Raw genomic sequence first — 21,993 nt, forward strand, 5'->3', positions numbered from 1 at the left:
CTAATTTTTTTACTTAGCTTTATCGGTGGAATGATACATATGTTAAAATTCATCTTTATTGTACTTAAATCTAGCAGCATATAATATTCACTCTCATGACAAAACCTATGTTACACTATAGTCATAAATGCACATAACTATAAATATTGTTCAAAAATATGAAAAATATATTTTAAAAAACTGATGAATTACATTTTCATATTATCTATAAAAACAAAATTTCAGTCATTTTCTTAATTCAAACATTATATTTAAACATCTTACTATCAGGTATGTTTACATAAACTTGAAAAACAGAACTTGAAGTAATTTTAATTAGGAATAAAACAAATGTATTGAAAAAAGTTGCAAATAATTATAAAAAATATAATAAACTATGGAATTATGCAATAATATAATTTTGTTTATTAAAAATAAATTTTAGATAATATGAACAACACCTATTTTCTAAAATTTGTTGTTGGATATTGACAATTAAAATAAAACATTCAAAGTGTAAGAAATGAATACATTTATTATACAAGCAATTTGTTCATTTGAAAGCCCAGAACCTTCCAATATAAAATCTTTTGTTATATGAACAAGTAAAATTTTAACTGGTCTAGTCAACTCAACTCTGACAGATAGTTTATATGTTTATAGAAAAATTATGGATTTAAAATATAAATACCATTAAAATAAAAAAATTATAGAGAGAAGTTATGCATACATAACACTTAATAACAAAATACAGTATAAGTAAATTAAAAAAATAGAAAACTTAGAAAAGTGTTTTTGCATAGTATATGCCAGACATAGCATATGCCAGACATAGCAAATGCCCGTCTGGCATATACTATGCAAGTTCTTGCTGAAAGTGTTAATTTCTGTTTTTATTATTATTTTTACAATTTTATTTCCATAATTTTGTGAAAATATGTTTATTAAAAAAATTCAATATTTGTTTAATATTATATAATACAATCATGGTACAGAATAAAAAAGTACAGAACTGCGGCTCCCATGCATTTTGCAAAACCTACATTTCAGCTCCCACTGAACTTTTGCTTGCCCACCCCTGGTATATGCTATAAACAATAGTATAATAATTCAAATTTGAATTATTGTTAGTTTTGGGTAAATTGTAAAAGGAAATGGAAATCAATTGTCTTTTTACATTTCCTATTGAGTGTAAAATAAATAAATAAGTAGTCCTCTTTTGTCAGAACGCAAAATATCCCGTATAAATAAATCAAAATTTTTCAAGTTTTTATCATTTTAATGAGTTGTATCTCTAACTGTATACATAAAACAATACTTATACTAACTGTTTATAAATGAAATCAAATTTCTAAACTCTCTAAAAATTTTAATTTTAAAATAAAGGCTTAAGTGTTTTTAAACTATTAATTTATAACTATTTATAATCTATGTACTTTTTAGTTTTAAAAAAATTATATGAAAGAATATATACCTCAGCTTCATTTAACTGTGCAAATGGACTTATTGTTATAGCAAATGGAACTGATGTCTGTTTCAACATATCTGATGTACAGGGAACATTATAAATCGTAGATCTCATAAATCGAGGACTGCATATACCTAAAAATAGTTACAAAAATTCTTAAAATATAAATCATGTTAAATAATTTAAAATGATTTATAAATTAATAACTTTGTTCCGTTTCTTGTTAGATTTTGTATTAAAAATAAAAAATATTAGAATGAATCATAATAACATTGTAAAGTATAATCAAGTAATACCAAGTGACAAGTGAGATACAAATACTTTGTGCTATAAAACAAAAATTCCCAGAAGTAAAATTATGTTTATTTAAAATTAAAATATGAAATCATGTAATAATTTACTCTTATTCAATTAGTACTTTTTTAAAATAGTAATAATATATAGAATACAAAATCATATGAAAAACAGTATAATAAAAATCTGAACTACAAATCAAACAATGTAAGTAATTTATAAAAAAAGTTCTTCTGGTATTAAACAAGAGTAAAATTACATGCAAACGTTTTCGGATCCCTCCCTGGGTCCTTCCTCAAGCAACTATTCTTGTTTAAAATTCGTTAGAACGAAGACCAGTAGAACAAACTTCTTCAAAACTGTGATATTCGAAAAACTACTTCTTCCGAATCACAATTCAAAAGACGAAATTCAAATATCAATGTGAATCATGTGCATTCCAGTATTTCGTAATGTAATGCTCGTTTTTCTTAAAAAGGTTTTTATGGATTTTTATGTTAACGAAAAAATAAATAAAGAAAAAATAAAATAGCATATCGGGAACTGGTCTACATTGGCGCTACTAAACATGCTATTGGTGTCAGATGGACTGAACACAGATGGGACATCCTCCACAAAAGGGGTTCTACGTCGTTATCCATGTATGCGTCAGACCCGGAGATTTCGGCAAACTTTGACAACGCCAAACTCCTCATTACTACACCGTTTATGGACCACCTCAAGTGGTTGGAACAAATGGAAATTTGCAAAGCATACAACACTTCCATATTAATGAGTTGTATCTCTAACTGTATACATAAAACAATACTTATNTCTGAATTTGAAGTTGCTTCAATTTCTGAAACTTATATGTTTTTTGAAAACAGAAAATTATTATTATTCATATTAAACATTTAACAATATAATTTATAAATTTTCAATACCAAATTAACATTCTTTGTATCTTATCACCTTATCAAATGGTGGAATTGCACATATCAATTTAAAAAAAATCATGTATTAGCAATTCTAGCAATAGAATTGTCATTTTGAAAGTAAAATATTCTAGAAAATAAAAACTAATGATATATAAATATAATTTTAAACTTTTTACTGAATAAAAACAAACTGAATTAAAAACAATTTTACATTCAAGTATCTTTTTTTTCTATACATAAATATTTTATGATATTTATTGACATTATTAGCCTATCACATGAGAAATACATTGTTCTTCAAAGTCAAAATACACTAAACATAATAATATTTTCACATAATAAAATAATTACCAACCTTCACATTATAGAAGTGGACAACATTGCTGTAAGTAACAAATCCAACTTTCATCTTTGATTTATCAACTCCATTCTCTCTATGAAAATTAAGAAAAAATTATAACATTAAATACACTTTCAGAAATTCATATATCAAATTTATTTTAAAAATTTGAAATTTATAAAAAATGTTTGATATTTGTATAATGTTTAAATACTTTCTATTTTTACACATTGTTATAATAATTATTTGAGTTGTTATGGCATATTTGCCAGAATCATGTTGACAATACTCCATCAAACTATAGCTCTCAAAAGATCCATGAGTCCATGGATCTTCTTTTGAGAGATGGAAGGATTTATTATTACCTTACAAGACTAGATCTTAAATAAGAAAACTACAAAACGTACATTTTAAAAGACATGACACTTATAGTAAGAAATGCCACATCATGCACAAACTATACAATGTATTGTACATATACACTAGACTGCAATCTTTTAGTACATATGGTACATCTTATGTACTAAAAGATTGGAAACATACATTAATGTAATCAAATAAAACAATAAATAAAAAGCTTGCAAATAAACATGAATTATTACAGCTACCATACTATAAATACACACTGAAGATAGTTTTAAAAAACAACATATACTATAATTGAGTCATAATCATAGCAGGCTAGACATCACATTCATTGATAAACAATCATAGATATACATTCCAAATCTCAATACAAAATATATATATAAAAAATTTAGTAAATATTCAGAACTTGAAAGCACCCATGAATAATAGCTAAGTTACTTATTGCCCCTGTCCTCTCTAGCACAGGAATCATCATACAAAAATCTGGAACACAGACCTTAACAACAGTATATACATCCCATTACAGAAAGCAGGCATTTAAACACATGCCAAATAGCCAGATATTTCTTAATACAGATATACACGAATGGCATAAACAAAATAAGTTTTTTTATGTAGCTATGCCATTACCTTGATCCATTATAGTACTAGGCATTAATATCACAATCCAACTAGGACACAATCCATAACATATTATTAATAAATGCTAAAATAACCTTGAAAAAATTAAATAAAAAAATTTTAATGTCAATATTATCAGTAGTTTAAAAAACAAACAAGGAATTCAGATGAATCTAGGGTGGCAACATGGTCAGAGTTGTTCTTGTTGTAACAGTATGACCTTCCAGATACAGAGTAAATAAACAGTATAAAAAAATAATTTCCATTAATGATATCATTGCTGATTTTATGAAGAAGGCCACATGCAGACTTGACAATATCCAATGACACAGGTCAGAGAATTAGTTATTTAGCTATTACTGCAGAGAATTAGTATTTGATAAAATCAACAGCTCACTTCTAAATAGTTCTCTGAAAATTGTTATATAAATTTCTGGTATTATTTCTTAAAAAAGAAATATTACCAGAAATTTATCAGCTTAAGTTACAGGTTCAAGTAAGGGTGTTTAATAATAGCAATTAAAATACTGATTGACATACAGAAAATGGAAGCAAACTAAAATTGAGACATGATTATTATTATTATTTTTTTTGGTGGTTTCTGGAAAAATTGTACTGATAAATGAATAAATACATTATGTAAACATTTTTTTTTTATTTTTAAAGACATTCTTCACAAATTCAGACAAAGGAAAAGCTGTTGATAACTTCATAATTGCAAGTTAAAATTGGAAGATATCCATAAAATACCGTAATCATGTACATATACCAAATCATCGCATAAGTTTTATCTGCTTTCAAACTGGCCTACAGATAACTCATGAATCATTCTTAAAAAAATTACAGTAATCTTTCTACCAAGTAATATATCAAATTTTACTTGTACAATAATACACTGAGTAAAAAAAAATAAGAACCTCTATTTATTTACTATGAATTTGCAATTATTTATAAATTTACTTACCTTGGTAAATTCATTAAAATTTTCTTCATATTTTCACATAATAATTTTACCATTCCATTTCTTATACTGTTATAAGAAACATCTATCATGAATATAAAGGCTGGAGGATTAGGAAATTGGCCATTCTGAAAATAAAATTTCATAATTTTGTTTTTTGTTTTGAATTAGCACACCTAATTATTTAAATGAATAATTTACCTTGCAATAATCCTTTGTAGCAATAAATTCATAAGAACCGAGACAAAGCTCTGGCCTTTGATATTTATCAGTTCTATCACCCATATGATCCAAATACGCAAAATATTCTTCTGGTACTAGAATATTTAAAGAAAAAAGAAAAAAAGATGAAATAAGTTATGTTCAAAATTAAGAATATAGAAGTATATCAAATAATAAAATATCATATATCTTGGTAACATAATATTATCATAAAAATAACTGCTTAAATCTGGGAAGCAAATGGATTATTTTATTTAGATATGGTCTCAAAGAAGAACAAAAACATTACTAAATAAAATCTTAACATTTGTATAGAGCATAATAAGAAAAAGGCAGACAAAAAAAATTAAAATATTATTAATACAAACTTTTAGGTTTGTATTAAAACTAATCTTAATTTTTGTCCTAGTATTTTTGTAAAGTATTTAGCAATTTTTCATGTAGGCTGCATTCACACTGCAAACAACAATACAGAAACTGATATTTTTATCATTCGTCTTTGTTTATAAAATGTTCACACTAGTCATTATTGTTGATCAAATATTCAAAAGGTCACCAAGATTCAACATTTGTTGTTGTTATAACGATACTGGCCAATCAAAGTAAACTTCTGACAATTCTTTGAACAAGATGGAAAAACTGCTAATTGTTTGTGTTGAAAAACAAGGTCCTATGAAGCTTAATAGATGGTCAAAAGTATTTGGAGACATAATGAAAATAATTTTTAAAAAATCCTTTGATGACTTTTAATTGTAATTTCTAGACCAAAGCATAGAAAGTGCATTGTGATTTTCTTCAATACAAATAGCTATGATTCACCATTGGCATTTTGATATTTTCCTTAATAAAAGTAATAAATTGATGTCAAACAATTAACATTTTAATCTGCATATCTAATTTTAAAACAGATGAGTTCGGTCTAAAAATGCAGAAAGCAACAGAATAACTCTAAGCCTAATGCAAGTTGTGCATGCTCTAAGAAGAAAACTAATGAACAAAGTGAATGCTTTGGTGATGAACAAGTACAATGAAAGACATGCTGTCATTTTCATTTAGGATTTGTCATTGTTTATGGTAGTATGAACATAGCCTTATATGACTTAAAAACCCGTTGATTATTATGAACAAGTTTTTAAATCATATAAATGAGAAACTGATAAATATTTTATAAAAAGAAACTCAAATATGATAGTTTATTGTATTAATATCAATATTTTAAATAATTAAAATTAATATGCTTTAGATAATTATCTAGAAAATATAATTTCATACTGCATTTTTCCTTTTAATCAATCATAAATTTAAAGTAATTTCTGTTTAGAATAAATATTTTTAGATAAAGTTTTTTATAATCATTTTTATTTAAATTATTTAGCTATTAATTTTTTTTACTGATTTATTGATAGCACACCCCACTAACTTGTACTAACAGGAGTGAAGGTTGTCCAAGTTTAAGAAAGTCTGAGTTAGCAAAGTGTTTTCTCCCAATGATGTGAAAAATGAGAGGGTGGATACAATGCAATAGTTTATTACAATCAGCTCTGTACAGAAGTTTTATTGAGCTTTAGTAGACTATACCAGCAAATTTATTGTTACAGAAAATGGGCTCTAAAAACTTGACGGTAGAATATACAGCAACATATAGTCTTTAGTAACTTACAGATTACAGTAATATAATACATGGTATCACAGAGACTTCCTGTATCAAAAACACAATGTAACTGTTATATGTATGTAAAAGACTGTAAAATGTATGTTAAGGTTTAAAATTATAACTGGAATGAATATCTAGTAAGAAAATCAATACCTTACTTAATTTTCCAGCAAAAGGAAATTTCAAATTGTATAATTTCAAACCTGAAGCAGGTTTATAAAATAAACCAAAAATATTTGTTATACAAACTCTTCATACTAGAAAATTATATAAAATTTATGTTAGAATGAAATTCAATATAGAACAAAAGTCTGTTTATTTATTGACTTGAATGATCTAAATAAAGGAAATAATTTGAATATTAAACTGAATTCAAGCATAAACATTTTGAAGCAAGTGATCAGAAGACAGAAGTGATCACATTTCTTTCAAGTTTCCATAAAAATATTTTCTCAACTATATCAATACTTAATTTTCTTGTTTAACTTATAAATGTCAATAATATTTCTAATGTTAAATGCCTTTAAAAATTATTAATAATAAACACACATTCTCCTTAGTCATATTTATAGCATTTCTTCTAGACATTCTTCTAGAATTTCTTCTATCTTAAAATAATTGATCTATTAATAAATTAGGTAAATATTTTGTTTGGAATACAAATTTTTTCATCTAACAGTATCAAATAATATTGTCTTTTTTCCCATCTTACTTAATGATGGTATTAATAGATAATTTTTGAAAATACAGTAAAGTTTTAAGAATATGTTATTTATTTTAAACTTTTCACTTATTTTATTGCTTTGTCTCTGTAAACTGCAAAAACATAGTAAAAGAATATTTATTCATGACACTTGATTATTACAAATTGTTTCATTGCTTTACTGCTTTATTATAGTCAAGCATTATAGATATCTGGAATAAAATCATTTTTTCTCTTGTTAGATTTATTAGTATTTCATGCCAAAAAATTTTAAATAATTTAAATAAAACAAGTAAAATGAAATTTATGTTTAATTAATAAAATTTTAACCACAGATAGAATATAGGGATAAAGTTTGCTAAACTTTTGCATAGGGACATTAGAACAAATGAAACTACTCCTAATGAACAAACAAAGTATAAACAAAAAAGAAAATGGAAGTTCTATTCTCCATTTTTCTTTGCTTCATTCACAGTGTGTATTTGTTCATTAGGTTCATTTATTCACAAACCATCTAATCTAAATGCATGGGAATTTCAATCTCATTGCATTTGCTATTTACAAGAAAATTTCATTCTTGTAAATATTGGTCAATGCTTCCTGTATAAAATATTTCATCTCAAATTGAAAAGAGAAATAAAATAACTTCCTGTATATGAAATACTCATAAATCAGGATTCACTACAATAGAAAATATTAATATTACCTTCAGTTGCACTTTTACAAAACACACATTGAAATCTTCTTCCACCATCAATGAATTGCATAAATGGACACATATATGCTTTACACCTATTACAACGAACAGGACCCAGATCACCAGGATTAGATATAGGTGGTGGTACCTAAAATATTTTATATATATTATAACTAATATCATAGTGAAGTTTTTTATTACCTACAAATTTAAACTTTTTCTATAACATTCGTATTTCTAGAAATGTTTTCAAACTTATCTTTTGTATTTCATATTTATTAGTCTTTTTACTTAATATCATATTAAATTGCAATAATAAAATATACACTGCAATATATATTTAAACATAATTAATTTTCTATTTTTCTATCAATAATTACAATTTTAAAACTAGGAAAAAATAAATGTTTGTTTGTGTATTGACTACATAACATAAACTGTTAAACAAAAATCACCTGCTATTTAAATCTTTGAATTACAGTGTAAGCTAAAATAAATATTATCATATAATAATTTTGTTATAATTACAACTATGAATTTTATAATTTATGCAAATTATTAAAAAATGTAATCTTTTTACAACAAATATTGATACAATAAAATTCTATGCATAATGAAAAAACTAAGTTCAGATCATTTTGTTGTAATACAACAAAATATATTCATTGAATATTTGAATTACAAAAACAATTATAATAAATACAAAAAACACAATATCAATAAAACAATCTGTAACATACATTGTACAGTACATCGAACACGGTTCATGTTTCTAATTTTTTTACTTAGCTTTATCGGTGGAATGATACATATGTTAAAATTCATCTTTATTGTACTTAAATCTAGCAGCATATAATATTCACTCTCATGACAAAACCTATGTTACACTATAGTCATAAATGCACATAACTATAAATATTGTTCAAAAATATGAAAAATATATTTTAAAAAACTGATGAATTACATTTTCATATTATCTATAAAAACAAAATTTCAGTCATTTTCTTAATTCAAACATTATATTTAAACATCTTACTATCAGGTATGTTTACATAAACTTGAAAAACAGAACTTGAAGTAATTTTAATTAGGAATAAAACAAATGTATTGAAAAAAGTTGCAAATAATTATAAAAAATATAATAAACTATGGAATTATGCAATAATATAATTTTGTTTATTAAAAATAAATTTTAGATAATATGAACAACACCTATTTTCTAAAATTTGTTGTTGGATATTGACAATTAAAATAAAACATTCAAAGTGTAAGAAATGAATACATTTATTATACAAGCAATTTGTTCATTTGAAAGCCCAGAACCTTCCAATATAAAATCTTTTGTTATATGAACAAGTAAAATTTTAACTGGTCTAGTCAACTCAACTCTGACAGATAGTTTATATGTTTCTTCAATACAAATAGCTATGATTCACCATTGGCATTTTGATATTTTCCTTAATAAAAGTAATAAATTGATGTCAAACAATTAACATTTTAATCTGCATATCTAATTTTAAAACAGATGAGTTCGGTCTAAAAATGCAGAAAGCAACAGAATAACTCTAAGCCTAATGCAAGTTGTGCATGCTCTAAGAAGAAAACTAATGAACAAAGTGAATGCTTTGGTGATGAACAAGTACAATGAAAGACATGCTGTCATTTTCATTTAGGATTTGTCATTGTTTATGGTAATATGAACATAGCCTTATATGACTTAAAAACCCGTTGATTATTATGAACAAGTTTTTAAGTCATATAAATGAGAAACTGATAAATATTTTATAAAAAGAAACTCAAATATGATAGTTTATTGTATTAATATCAATATTTTAAATAATTAAAATTAATATGCTTTAGATAATTATCTAGAAAATATAATTTCATACTGCATTTTTCCTTTTAATCAATCATAAATTTAAAGTAATTTCTGTTTAGAATAAATATTTTTAGATAAAGTTTTTTATAATCATTTTTATTTAAATTATTTAGCTATTAATTTTTTTTACTGATTTATTGATAGCACACCCCACTAACTTGTACTAACAGGAGTGAAGGTTGTCCAAGTTTAAGAAAGTCTGAGTTAGCAAAGTGTTTTCTCCCAATGATGTGAAAAATGAGAGGGTGGATACAATGCAATAGTTTATTACAATCAGCTCTGTACAGAAGTTTTATTGAGCTTTAGTAGACTATACCAGCAAATTTATTGTTACAGAAAATGGGCTCTAAAAACTTGACGGTAGAATATACAGCAACATATAGTCTTTAGTAACTTACAGATTACAGTAATATAATACATGGTATCACAGAGACTTCCTGTATCAAAAACACAATGTAACTGTTATATGTATGTAAAAGACTGTAAAATGTATGTTAAGGTTTAAAATTATAACTGGAATGAATATCTAGTAAGAAAATCAATACCTTACTTAATTTTCCAGCAAAAGGAAATTTCAAATTGTATAATTTCAAACCTGAAGCAGGTTTATAAAATAAACCAAAAATATTTGTTATACAAACTCTTCATACTAGAAAATTATATAAAATTTATGTTAGAATGAAATTCAATATAGAACAAAAGTCTGTTTATTTATTGACTTGAATGATCTAAATAAAGGAAATAATTTGAATATTAAACTGAATTCAAGCATAAACATTTTGAAGCAAGTGATCAGAAGACAGAAGTGATCACATTTCTTTCAAGTTTCCATAAAAATATTTTCTCAACTATATCAATACTTAATTTTCTTGTTTAACTTATAAATGTCAATAATATTTCTAATGTTAAATGCCTTTAAAAATTATTAATAATAAACACACATTCTCCTAAGNGCTATTTTATTTATTCTTTATTTATTTTTTCGTTAACGTAAAAATCCATAAAAACCTTTTTAAGAAAAACGAGCATTACATTACGGAATACTGGAATGCACATGATTCACATTGATATTTGAATTTCGACTTTTGAAATGTGGTTCAGAAGAAGTAGTTTTTCGAATATCACAGTTTTGAAGAAGTTCTAACGAATTTTAAAGAAGAATAGTTGCTTGAGAAAGGACCTAGGGAGGGATCCGAAAACGTTTGCATGTAAGTTTACTCTTGTTTAATAACGGTTAAAGGGTTTGATGAGGGATTATTTTTGTTTTTTAATCCGGTATTTGAAGATTCTTTATTTAAAGTTCTTCTGGGTTTAAAATTAGTGGTTGTAAGTTTAATTAGGAATGGCTTCTAACTTTCTCATCAAGCAAAATTCATAAGAATCCACTTCAAGATATATACAGAAAATAAAATATCAGTGTTTCATAATGAATGTAAATGCAAATTTAATAATAGATCTCTCTATTCTTATCAATCAATTCGCTTTTAATAGTTCTTAAATAAAACGTTTTTTGTTAATTTAAAGTATTTAAATTTATATTTTAGTTAAGAATTTAATCATCGGATTTTTATTAAAGAAATCATGATATTTAAAAAAAACACGAACAAGTAAAGAAAACAAGAAGAAACAACTTCTATGAGCAAAAAAGTATCTAAAGAATCCAGTTATGTTTTGGAATCATGTTATTTGATCTGATGAAAGTAAGTTTAACCTGTTTAGACATAAGGGTGCTAAAAAAGTTTGGAAAAAACAGGAGAATCATTTAATCAAATATGTACTAAACCATACTAAACCAACTATGAAACATGAAGATGGTTGTATGACGGTTTGCATGTATGAGCAGGAAAGAAATTGGAAACTGGTGTTTATTGATAACACCATAAGAAAAGAATAATACTTAAAAATATTGCATGAAAATCTTTTTACTTTAGCTATCAAATTAGGAGTAAAACAAATTTTTGTCTTTCAATACATAAAGCTAGGTAGTGAAAGAATATTTAAAATCCAGGATGTTATCATTTTGGATTGGTGTGGATGAGAATCCTATTGAACATCTGTGGGAAGAAATAAAAAGAAAAGTAGCCAAGAAACATCCAAAAATCAAAGATGAGTTGAAACAGATGATAACAATTGGCATGGAATGAAACTGACCCTAAAGTCTGAAAAACCAGTTACAAGTATGCCTTGTCATTGCAAAGCAGTTATTAAACAAACAGGAGACTAAACAAAGTACTAGAAAGTTTCAATATGACAAAACTATATGTTTGTAAAGCAAAGTTTGTCACTGTACCAATAAACTTCTTGCATAATTTTCAACAGTATTTTGTTTTGTGATTTTTTTGAAGATTGTATTTATTTTAAAATAGAAATAAATGTATATAAACATGGATGGTTTGTAGTTTACAATATGTAAGTTTTAGAAAGCTTAAAACTGTACTTTTTGAATCTATTAAAAGTGAAAATTTTACAACATGCCAATAATATTTTGTTGACTGTATATTAACATGCCTCAAGGTGAAGAATGAAGAGCTTAGTGAAACAGAAATTTATGAAATTATCATATTTAAAGTTGAAGGAAGACCAGAGAGAGAAATTGCTAAATAAACTCAAAAGTCAAAGATTGCAGTTCATTATGTTATTAAACAAGGAGTTAATAATGCAAAAGAGAAATGATTAAAATTAAAACACTTAGTGAAAAAGAATGAAATATTCAAAATAAAGCAATACAAAGAAGAAAATCTACAAGAGCAATTGCTAGAGAAATAATCATGGTGATATCTCATGAAATTATATGGAAGACAAGAAGTCTGATCATATTTAAATATTTCAAACTGAAGACAAAACCAAAATGTAGAAAAGTGCATGTTGATGCAAAATTAAAATGGGCTAAAAATGTTATGCCCTGATCAAAAGAATAAAGTAATTTTTTCAGATGAAAAAGTTTAATCTTGATGGAATGGAAGATAACACTTATTACAGGCATGATACTTGGAAAGAATCCTGGGAAAGGTTCAGTAAATTTGGTGGTTGCTCATTAATAGTGTGAGTGATATTTTCTTCTAAGGGAAAGAATATTTGGTCTTTGTAAATGGCAGACCTAATTCAAAAACTTATCAGGAACTCCTAGAAACACATCTTTCAACAGGTCATTTGATAGTAGAATATAATTGTGTTTTTCAACAAAGTAATGCCAGCTATCATATTTCTAACTCTTCAAAACAACAGATTCGTAAATAAAAATATCATTTTAGTAGAGTGGCTAGCATTAAGTGCTGATCTGAACTCTATGAAAAGCCTATGGGGACTACTAATGTCAATGGTATATGAAAATTTGAAGTAGTATGCATCTGTTGAAGCATTTAGAAGTGCACTGAATGAAGCTTGGGTGAATCATGCCTGAAACTAAAAAAAATTGATGGATACATGCCAAATATTGTGTTTTCATTCATTTCAAAAAATGGAAGATCTGCTAGTTATTAAAATAACATAATTTGGAATTAATGTTTACTGGTCTTATAATTATGTTACAGATAAGTTTCCTATCATTCAAACACTTTCTTTAAAGTCAATGTACCTTCTTGATTTTGAATGGTTGGCGTACTGAAATGAGATGCATATGCTGTAAAAATTATGTACTTAAAATAAAAGGCAAAAGTTATTGTGCATTGTTCTTTCATCATAGATTTCTTACCGGTCTTATAATTATGTTATACACTGCATTAGTCAATTATACATAGAGTAAGAGTTTTAATTCAAATTCATCTTTTACCTCCATCTTGAACTGTAAAATCAGTAGTCACTAAAGGAGGAACCTGACCTCTTGTGCTGGTACAAAATTCACCTGATCTATTCTTTTTATCATCTTCAATTACTTGAATCTGTAGAATAAAGTGATTTAAGTCAATTATAAAAACAAAACAATTGTTTTAAAAATGCAGTTTTTAAATTTTTATTAATATTTGAAATAAAACATACATTGATATAGTTAATATTCTTAATCATTATCATTTTTCCTACATAACTGTACTGTACATCATAAATCTACAATTTCATTATTTCAGTATCTAAGTAAGATGCTATTGAAAATTAAAACAATGTGTAACTACACTCATTACAAAAAGTTAAATACCCAGACAGAAATGTCTAATTATTGCAAAACTTAGCATACAGCTATGTTTTGCAGTAATTAGACATTATTATTTAATGTGTTTGATTGAACACCAAATAATGCCATCATAGTGCCTTAAAATTGTTATTCCAATAAACCATAAAAAACTTGCAGAAACTCACTGTATTCAGAATTTTCAGTGTACCTACTGTTTGAAGATCATTGAATGCCTTTGTGATGCAATCAAAAATATTACAGACAGCTGACAGAATTTATGAAATCCTACATGGTCATTTCATCAAATTATCTGCAATCTGGGTTGTTCTGACCTGAATGTGAGGTCTTGGGGATAATGGTTATATGAGGACATATATACATGATGAGCAGGATCTGGACACTCCAGACACATCTATCAAGACAGATGATGGTCTGATCATAAGACAAGCACAAACAGTTGCAATAGTGTCATAGTTCACCAACAGATCTTGTTATAGAACCCTGTCTCTTCCCATACCATTTACAGGTGACCAGCAGAGGCAAATACATACCCTGTCATTAGCACCCCAACACTATTGATTTTGTTTGCAGTGGGATCGTAACAGAAAAGCATGGGCTGGCAGCATATCATCTTTAATAATAAATCCTACTCTGTTTGGAAACAGATGATCAAAATATTAGTCTACAGGACCACTAGTGAGTGTTTAATTCTGCCTTTACTGTTAAGTGAAATACTGCTCCACTGCTAAAGTATTAGTCTGGAGAGCCATCTCATAAACAGTCAGTTACCCTTAGTAATGATACAAGAGCATTAACAGCATGACAATATGTTCAGAAAATCCTGCATTCTCATGTGTTGCCTTTCATGATAGGGCTATAAACAGCTATTTTCTGACAAGATAATGCTCAGCAGCAAGGATTTCCAGGAATATATCCTCCATATTGTCACACTTCCATGGCTTCCCAGTCTCCAAATTTGTAGCCCATCAAATATTTGTGAAATCAGAAGGAACAACAGCTTCAGCTATCTATGAGTGTAAATGTCTCTACGTCAGCAAGTCTGCATACTGACTGTATTGCTACATATATTCAGACAAGAGGAGATTCTACAAGGTACTAAAGGTTTGTTTAAATTGTACTATGTACAATTTAAACAAATATTTAGTACCTTAAAACTGAAGGCATTCTCAATTTACACTCATTGACAAAAAAGTACACCATGAAAAAAGTATTTGAATCAAATGAAACTTTATTAGTGCAAACATAGTGACAATGTAATAAGTGATTACAATATTCTAGCAAAGGGACCTGTGGAACATGGTTTGTTTAAATTGTACAATCCTTCAATTTTAAGTTTAATCAAAATTAAATGCAAATAAACTCTGTGTCAAGCTGATATTAAATTAAATGAAGAGACTCACAAATATAATCTAATTGTTTTAATCATAAAGTATTAATAACAAGTTACATTTAAATAAAAGCATTAATTACCTTTCAAATGCTTATAATCTTTTCATAAACAAACCTCATGAAATTTGATAAATTTGTAAAGTGAAGCAACCACCGATTACATTTGGCTACTTTTCCACAATTATATTTTAATTAATTACTAAATAATTCCTCTAGTGGCAATTATTTAGTAATTAATTAAAATATAATTGTGGAAAAGTAGCCCAATGTAATCTGGTAGTTCTTTGACTTTATAATTTTTTCAACAAAGTATAAGTAATTTTATTGTTTTAAAATTATCTAATTTCATTAAAATATTTTATAATAATATATTAATCCTTAAGCATATTTTTTAATGGCATATAAGACACACTTCCATTTTAGCACAAAATATTTAGAAAAACTTTTTAATGCATTTAAGCCACAAGCACCTTTGGCACTCAGCACCATTTTTTTTTTTTTTACTGAATTCTGGTTTTAAAAAAAGTAAAATTAGAATGTACACTTATTTATCAAGAAAAAACAGAAGTTTAAAAGAAGTCATTTACTATTAAAATATTATACTTGAATACATACAAAAACAACTTAGCTGTAACAAAAAATAAATAATATGTTTAATTAAACAATATCATTTTTATTCAAGAGCTGGGTTAGGTAGAGATTACCTAGAGCCTACTAAATGCTGTATGGGAAATTCATTAACCTAGAAGAGATGCAGCTTCACATATAAGATTTAGAGCAATTTTTTTTTTTTTTGGAGATAAGGTGTCTTGTATGTCATAAAATACAGTAATTGATGTTTCAAAATAAAATACAGCAAAAAAGCTTTACAATTAGAAATAAATACAGAATTATAGATACAATTTTATAGATAGAATTACCTATAACCATTTTTTATGAAGAGATCAATTGTAGTGATTATTAACTAATTTAGTTTTATATCAAAAAGATATGCAACTGAGAGTTGTAACTATGTGTATCAAAATAAAAGTATTATATCCTAGTATTATTTATTACTTATTTGTTTATTATTACATTTATATACTAATGTGTTATATTTATTACATATTAAATGAAAAAATTGATTTGTCTAAAATATAATAATTAGAGAACTAAATACAAATACAAGAAAATATTTGCTTTTAGATAAATGAAAAATTATTCACAGTTTTTAATTAACAGTTTACTTTTTAATGAATTTACAGATAAAGAAACAAAACTGATTACTCAAATTTATTTGTTATTTGAATTTAATCAACATTAGCAAAATATTATTATATATAGAAACAGTACATTAATATAAAAACTGTACTTACAGGACTAGGCATCTGATCAGGATCAAGTCTTCTTTGAAGCTGTGGTGGTGGTGGAGACTGAGGTACAGGACCACTCATTCTATTAGCAGATGGCATTCCAGGTAATGGAGGGGATCCAATTCCAGACTGATTATACTGAGATTGATAATTTGGAGGAGTTGATCCAGTTGGTGAAATTAATGGCTGATGAATTTGAGATGATACAGGAGGATAATGTTCCTGCAGAGATGACATTTTGGACATTGGTGGATATTGTCCCATTGGCTGAGGTGCAGTCATAGGATACTGCTGCATATTATTCATTGATGGCCCTAATGAACTTGGTGGTGGTGGTAGTGGTGGCAAAGATCCAGGATTTGATTGCATCTTATTAGTAGAATTACTGTAAGGTACAGGTGGTGGTTTTTGACTAAAAGCAGCTGCATTTGTACCAATACCTGATGATACTGATGGTGAATTATTAACTGATGAATTTAATGGAAGGCCATATGATGGACTTGAGAACTGTGTTGTAGGGGGTAATGGAGCTTGATTCTGAAGCACATTAGTTCCTTGATTGAAAGTTGAATGCTGTGATTGAGGAGGAAGAGGTGGTGGTGGAGGAGAAATAAAATCTCTGTTTGATTGAGTATACGTGGGAACTGAAGGAAAAGCTGATGCAGGCATTGGCTGATAGGCACTGCTTGTAGAATTTAAATTTGGCAATGGACCAAAGTTACTTCTCACAGGGGGAACTGAAGGATTACCAAAACTTTGTGAATGTGCAGGTACTTGTGATAATGTCATATTATTGACTTGCTGACACAACTAAAAATAAAAAAATATTTATTGGCATTTTGAAGTATTTCAATATAAGAAAAATGTAATTATATATTTTTCATTTTATTAGGTAAAAATGTTCTTCAAATAACTGTTCAGAAAAAAACTGTTTAATTATAATTATTTACTAAAAATATAATAATAAACATTTTCCTTCCTTTTATCATGGCTATGCATTTGTATATAATCTTTTTTTCTTAATCATTTCACAATTCAATAATCATATACTAGGATATTATTATAAAAAAATAAGACATAAAAAACTGACACACAAACTGGAAATATATATTAAAACAACCACTTCACACCTAAGTGATAATTCCAGCAAACGAACAATAAAAAAGGTTTAATGTTCAAACGTTTTTGGCCGTCTTTCAGAGGCACTCGTCATGAAAAATTGCAAAGAATAGAAAAAACAGTTCTATCTCTAACAGTTTTCAAACATAGCTGTGTTCCAATTTTTGAACATTAAACCTTTTTTATTGTTCGTTTGCTGGAATTATCGCTTAGGTGGTTGTTTTATAAAAAATAATTTCTGAAAATTAATTTTTTTTGTTTAACATCCTTCTTTAATGCAAAGCAGGTTTGTTTAGTCTATTTCTTTATTTTGCAATAAAAACTGAACAAGTATGTTTATTTAATATATGCTATCAAATAGCATACTTAACATATTTTTTGCCATTTTTTGACAGGCAGTATCATGCATTGTTTTTCCTAATATATCACATTTATTTCTATCATTAAATACAAAAAAAAATAAAATTTCTACAGGAATTTTTTTATTAGAATAGAAATGTTTGTTTTCCACAGTTTAGTTAATATTTTGAAAGATTTTGGGGATAGACTCTGATATTGAATATGTTGTATGATCATGCACAAATTGCCTGTTCTAACATTACTTTAATCACATTCTTGAGTTTTAGTTTGGTCATCATGTAGACTACATGTATTTCAGTTTTAATGCTAAAACTACACTAATATGATCTTAATTTTATACTTACAGGACATTATTTTTGCTTAAGATATTTTACTCAAAATTCTTTATGATATATCAAGTAATTGTAATTAATTGTAATTTTTTGTCAAATATTTATCTATAACTAAGCCTACTTCTTTGTGAAAGAAATAATAATAAATATATAAATATTTTTTTTACCAATCTGAAACCGTGTTGTCATTCTTATTTGTTTCTTAAACACTATGTAGTGTAATAACATAGTGTTTAAGAAACACTATGTTATTACACTACTATGTATCAACTGAATTGGAAATAAATAGATGAAAGAATGCTAAATGATCAATTAATTACACTACATAGTGTTTAAGAAACAAAAAATATATATCTATATATAATTAATCATGAAAGAAATAAAATGTAAGAAACAAATATAAATACAAAATGTATTACAAATTTACTTTTTTGAAATGGTAGTACAGATAAATATTTATACTTCTTTCAATTAATGGTTATACAAAAGAAAAACTGCAATATTCTATATAAAATATGAAATATAAATATGAAAAGACATTTAAGGAATATGGTACTTTTGTTGTCATAACACTAAATATACTATATGTCTTCTTTTAACAACTCAATCTCCCTACTTTCAAAAGTGGAAGTGTCTAGGAATGACAACAACTTTATAAATAGATGGTATCACTTCAGCAATATTTTTTGCAGATCAAATCAGAAACAGATGTGATGTATCCCAAGGCAACATGCATGGAAGAGAAACAAAACAAGAACTGACTAAAATACAGTGAAAATTGGTAAATATCTTTAAATTAACTAAACAGTGATTATAAATAATTTTTAAAAAATTGTAATTTATATAAAATTTTTTGTTGCCTAACCAGTGACAGAAATCAGCATCATGCCTTGGAAAACAAACATTTCTATTCTAATAAAGAAATTCCTGTAAAAATTTTATTTTTTCTGTATTTAATAACAGAAATATTTTTTAGAGAGAGAAGAAATCTATTGTTTTACAGATATAATAAGCATTTAATTCAGAATATGAAAATGTCAAATATAACCACTCTCATTTTCCTCTCTTATAAATGACAGTGAATATATTAAACAAAACATATAATAGAATGCATTTCACTTTCATTTATTAATTTGTTGATTTGCTATTATAAAATAATATTAATATAAAATATAAATAGAAAATTCAATGATTTCAAACATATAACAGTAGGGCCTATATCCATTTGGAAGTAATATGTATTGCAAGATAGTTAGGCATATTTTTATTTAGAAATACAAGTAGAGAGTCTGTTAAAATAAAGTTGCAGTTCTTTTATTCTTATATTTTCACCAAAAAATTAATTATAAAATAAATGTTGCTAAATATTTTAATTTGTTCATTATTGATTTTTCATTATTATATTTTGTACTTCATTACATTGAAAAAATGATAAAAATTTGCTTACTTATTTCTAGTGGGATCAAAAAGCTTAAATGTTTTGTAATTATCAGAAAAAAACTTAAAATAGAAAAATTAGTAATGTGATAAAAGAAAACTTATCTGTTATCAAAACTGTATAGTGCTATATTGAAAATATATAAAATAACATTTCAATTATTTTAGAAAAAAATTCATAATTTTTTTCCTTTCTCTCAAAAATTTCATAGACTATTTATACATATTTTTTTAATAATTTAGATTAAATGTCCATCCTGTTGTATTTGTCATATTCTTGTTCCTTATTTTTTTCATTTTCTATGCTCAATTCTGGTTATGATGTTATATATTGAACTGATATATCATCAAATTTTATCAGTTAGAATTATAAATTTTTCTAAATGAATTATATTCACATGTAATATAATTCATTTAGAAAAATTGTACAAAATTTTATTTAAATAAATTGTTATATTTTGGTTTTTAAATTGATTTTAAATCTATTGAATTCTCTGACAGTGCACTGAACAGCACAAGTGCTGTTCAGTGCACTGTCAGAAAATTTTAACTGTAAATATATGTTGCTGCATCGAACACAATAAAGTGCTATAAATTAAGACACTTGGCGGATTTTCTCATCTTTATTTAGTTGATACGTGTGAAAGTAAAGATGTATCAACTAAATAAAGATGAGAAAATCCGTCAAGTGTCTTAATTTATAGCACTTTATTGTGTTCAAAACAGCAACAAAATTTAAAGTACGGTTTCATATCATTAAAATAAAATGTAAATGTAAGTATTTTATAAGAAGGATGTGATATATTACTTCTACATTCTAGTATACAATTGTTTTACAATTTTAAATTTTTATCTGAAAAATTATTACTAAAGAGTTGAAAATGCTTGTTTTTTATTTAATTTATTGCTGAAAAATATAGATCATCATTATTTTTTAAATTCAAAAAATGTCACACAAAGAAATGTAGAATGTCGAAGTAAACTGAATGTTTATAAAGTACAGTATTATAATGAAACAGTTAAATAAAAGAAATAAATTCTGTTAATTTTTGTAATTCTAAACTTCTGTATATTCTGAATGCATTTCCTTTATAAAATTTCTGTTTTAATTAAAACTGCATAAGTTTCGAATTAAATATTAAATATATGAGCTAAAAATGTATTTTTAAAAATTTTCAACTTATAAGTTCTAAAAATGTTTTTGCTTAAATTTAGTTGTTTTGTTCCTTTTGTAACATTAATAATATTCATAACAGTGCAAAAAACACAATTATCAAATTAATACATATGGAGATTTATTATCTATCAATTACTCAATCAAAACTGTAAACATTTCAAAACCAAATTTGTAAACGCTTTTAAATAATTTTAATATACATTAGGTCCTCAATTTAACAGACTTCAGATTTATGATTATTAATGGATAAAAATTTTCTACAGAAACTTTAGAGCCTTTCTTTTTTTTATTTGCAAACAGATCAAGCTAAAAGGATATGTCAATAAGTTAGCATTAGCGGTCGAAATATACTATTAGTTATATTGTATAGTTTTTGACGAGAAACAAAATTAAAATAAAGTTTTGTTTTTACAATAAATTTATTTTTATATTTTTAACAAATATTTTATTGGTATATATAAATTACTAAATGTATGGTAATGGTCAAGGAAATTGCATTACCTATGAAATATACCAAAAATTGTTCAGCAGATGTGTAAAGTAGCATATTTAAGCTAAGATTGCAATCTGAAATAATAACAATTTGTTGTATACAGA

General features: G+C 25.9%; 2 protein-coding genes across 2 annotated transcripts in view; both read right to left on the minus strand.

The window, feature by feature from the left end:
* The window catches only part of LOC111615575 (protein transport protein Sec24C-like), a 69,925-nt gene that overhangs the window by 10,216 nt on the left and 37,716 nt on the right, over nt 1–21,993 (minus strand). The window contains exons 4-6 of the mRNA XM_023356973.1: nt 16,975–17,781; nt 13,874–13,982; nt 1,454–1,581 (exon numbers count right to left, since the gene is read on the minus strand). Coding sequence (XP_023212741.1) covers nt 1,454–1,581; nt 13,874–13,982; nt 16,975–17,781 — 1,044 coding nt within the window. The remainder of the gene's footprint in view (nt 1–1,453; nt 1,582–13,873; nt 13,983–16,974; nt 17,782–21,993) is intronic.
* On the minus strand, nt 2,975–8,402 carry LOC111615577 (protein transport protein Sec24C-like). The gene is made up of 4 exons (XM_023356978.1): nt 8,235–8,402; nt 5,151–5,266; nt 4,953–5,077; nt 2,975–3,092 (listed from the first exon to the last, which is right to left on the minus strand). Exons 1-4 carry the CDS (start codon nt 8,305–8,307, stop codon nt 2,990–2,992), a joined length of 417 nt encoding a protein of 138 aa, XP_023212746.1. The 5' UTR covers nt 8,308–8,402; the 3' UTR covers nt 2,975–2,989.

Source organism: Centruroides sculpturatus, unplaced genomic scaffold (genome assembly GCF_000671375.1).
Source record: "Centruroides sculpturatus isolate CEXI.00-Female unplaced genomic scaffold, Cexi_2.0 scaffold19, whole genome shotgun sequence".
Classification (NCBI taxonomy): Eukaryota; Metazoa; Arthropoda; class Arachnida; order Scorpiones; family Buthidae; genus Centruroides; species Centruroides sculpturatus.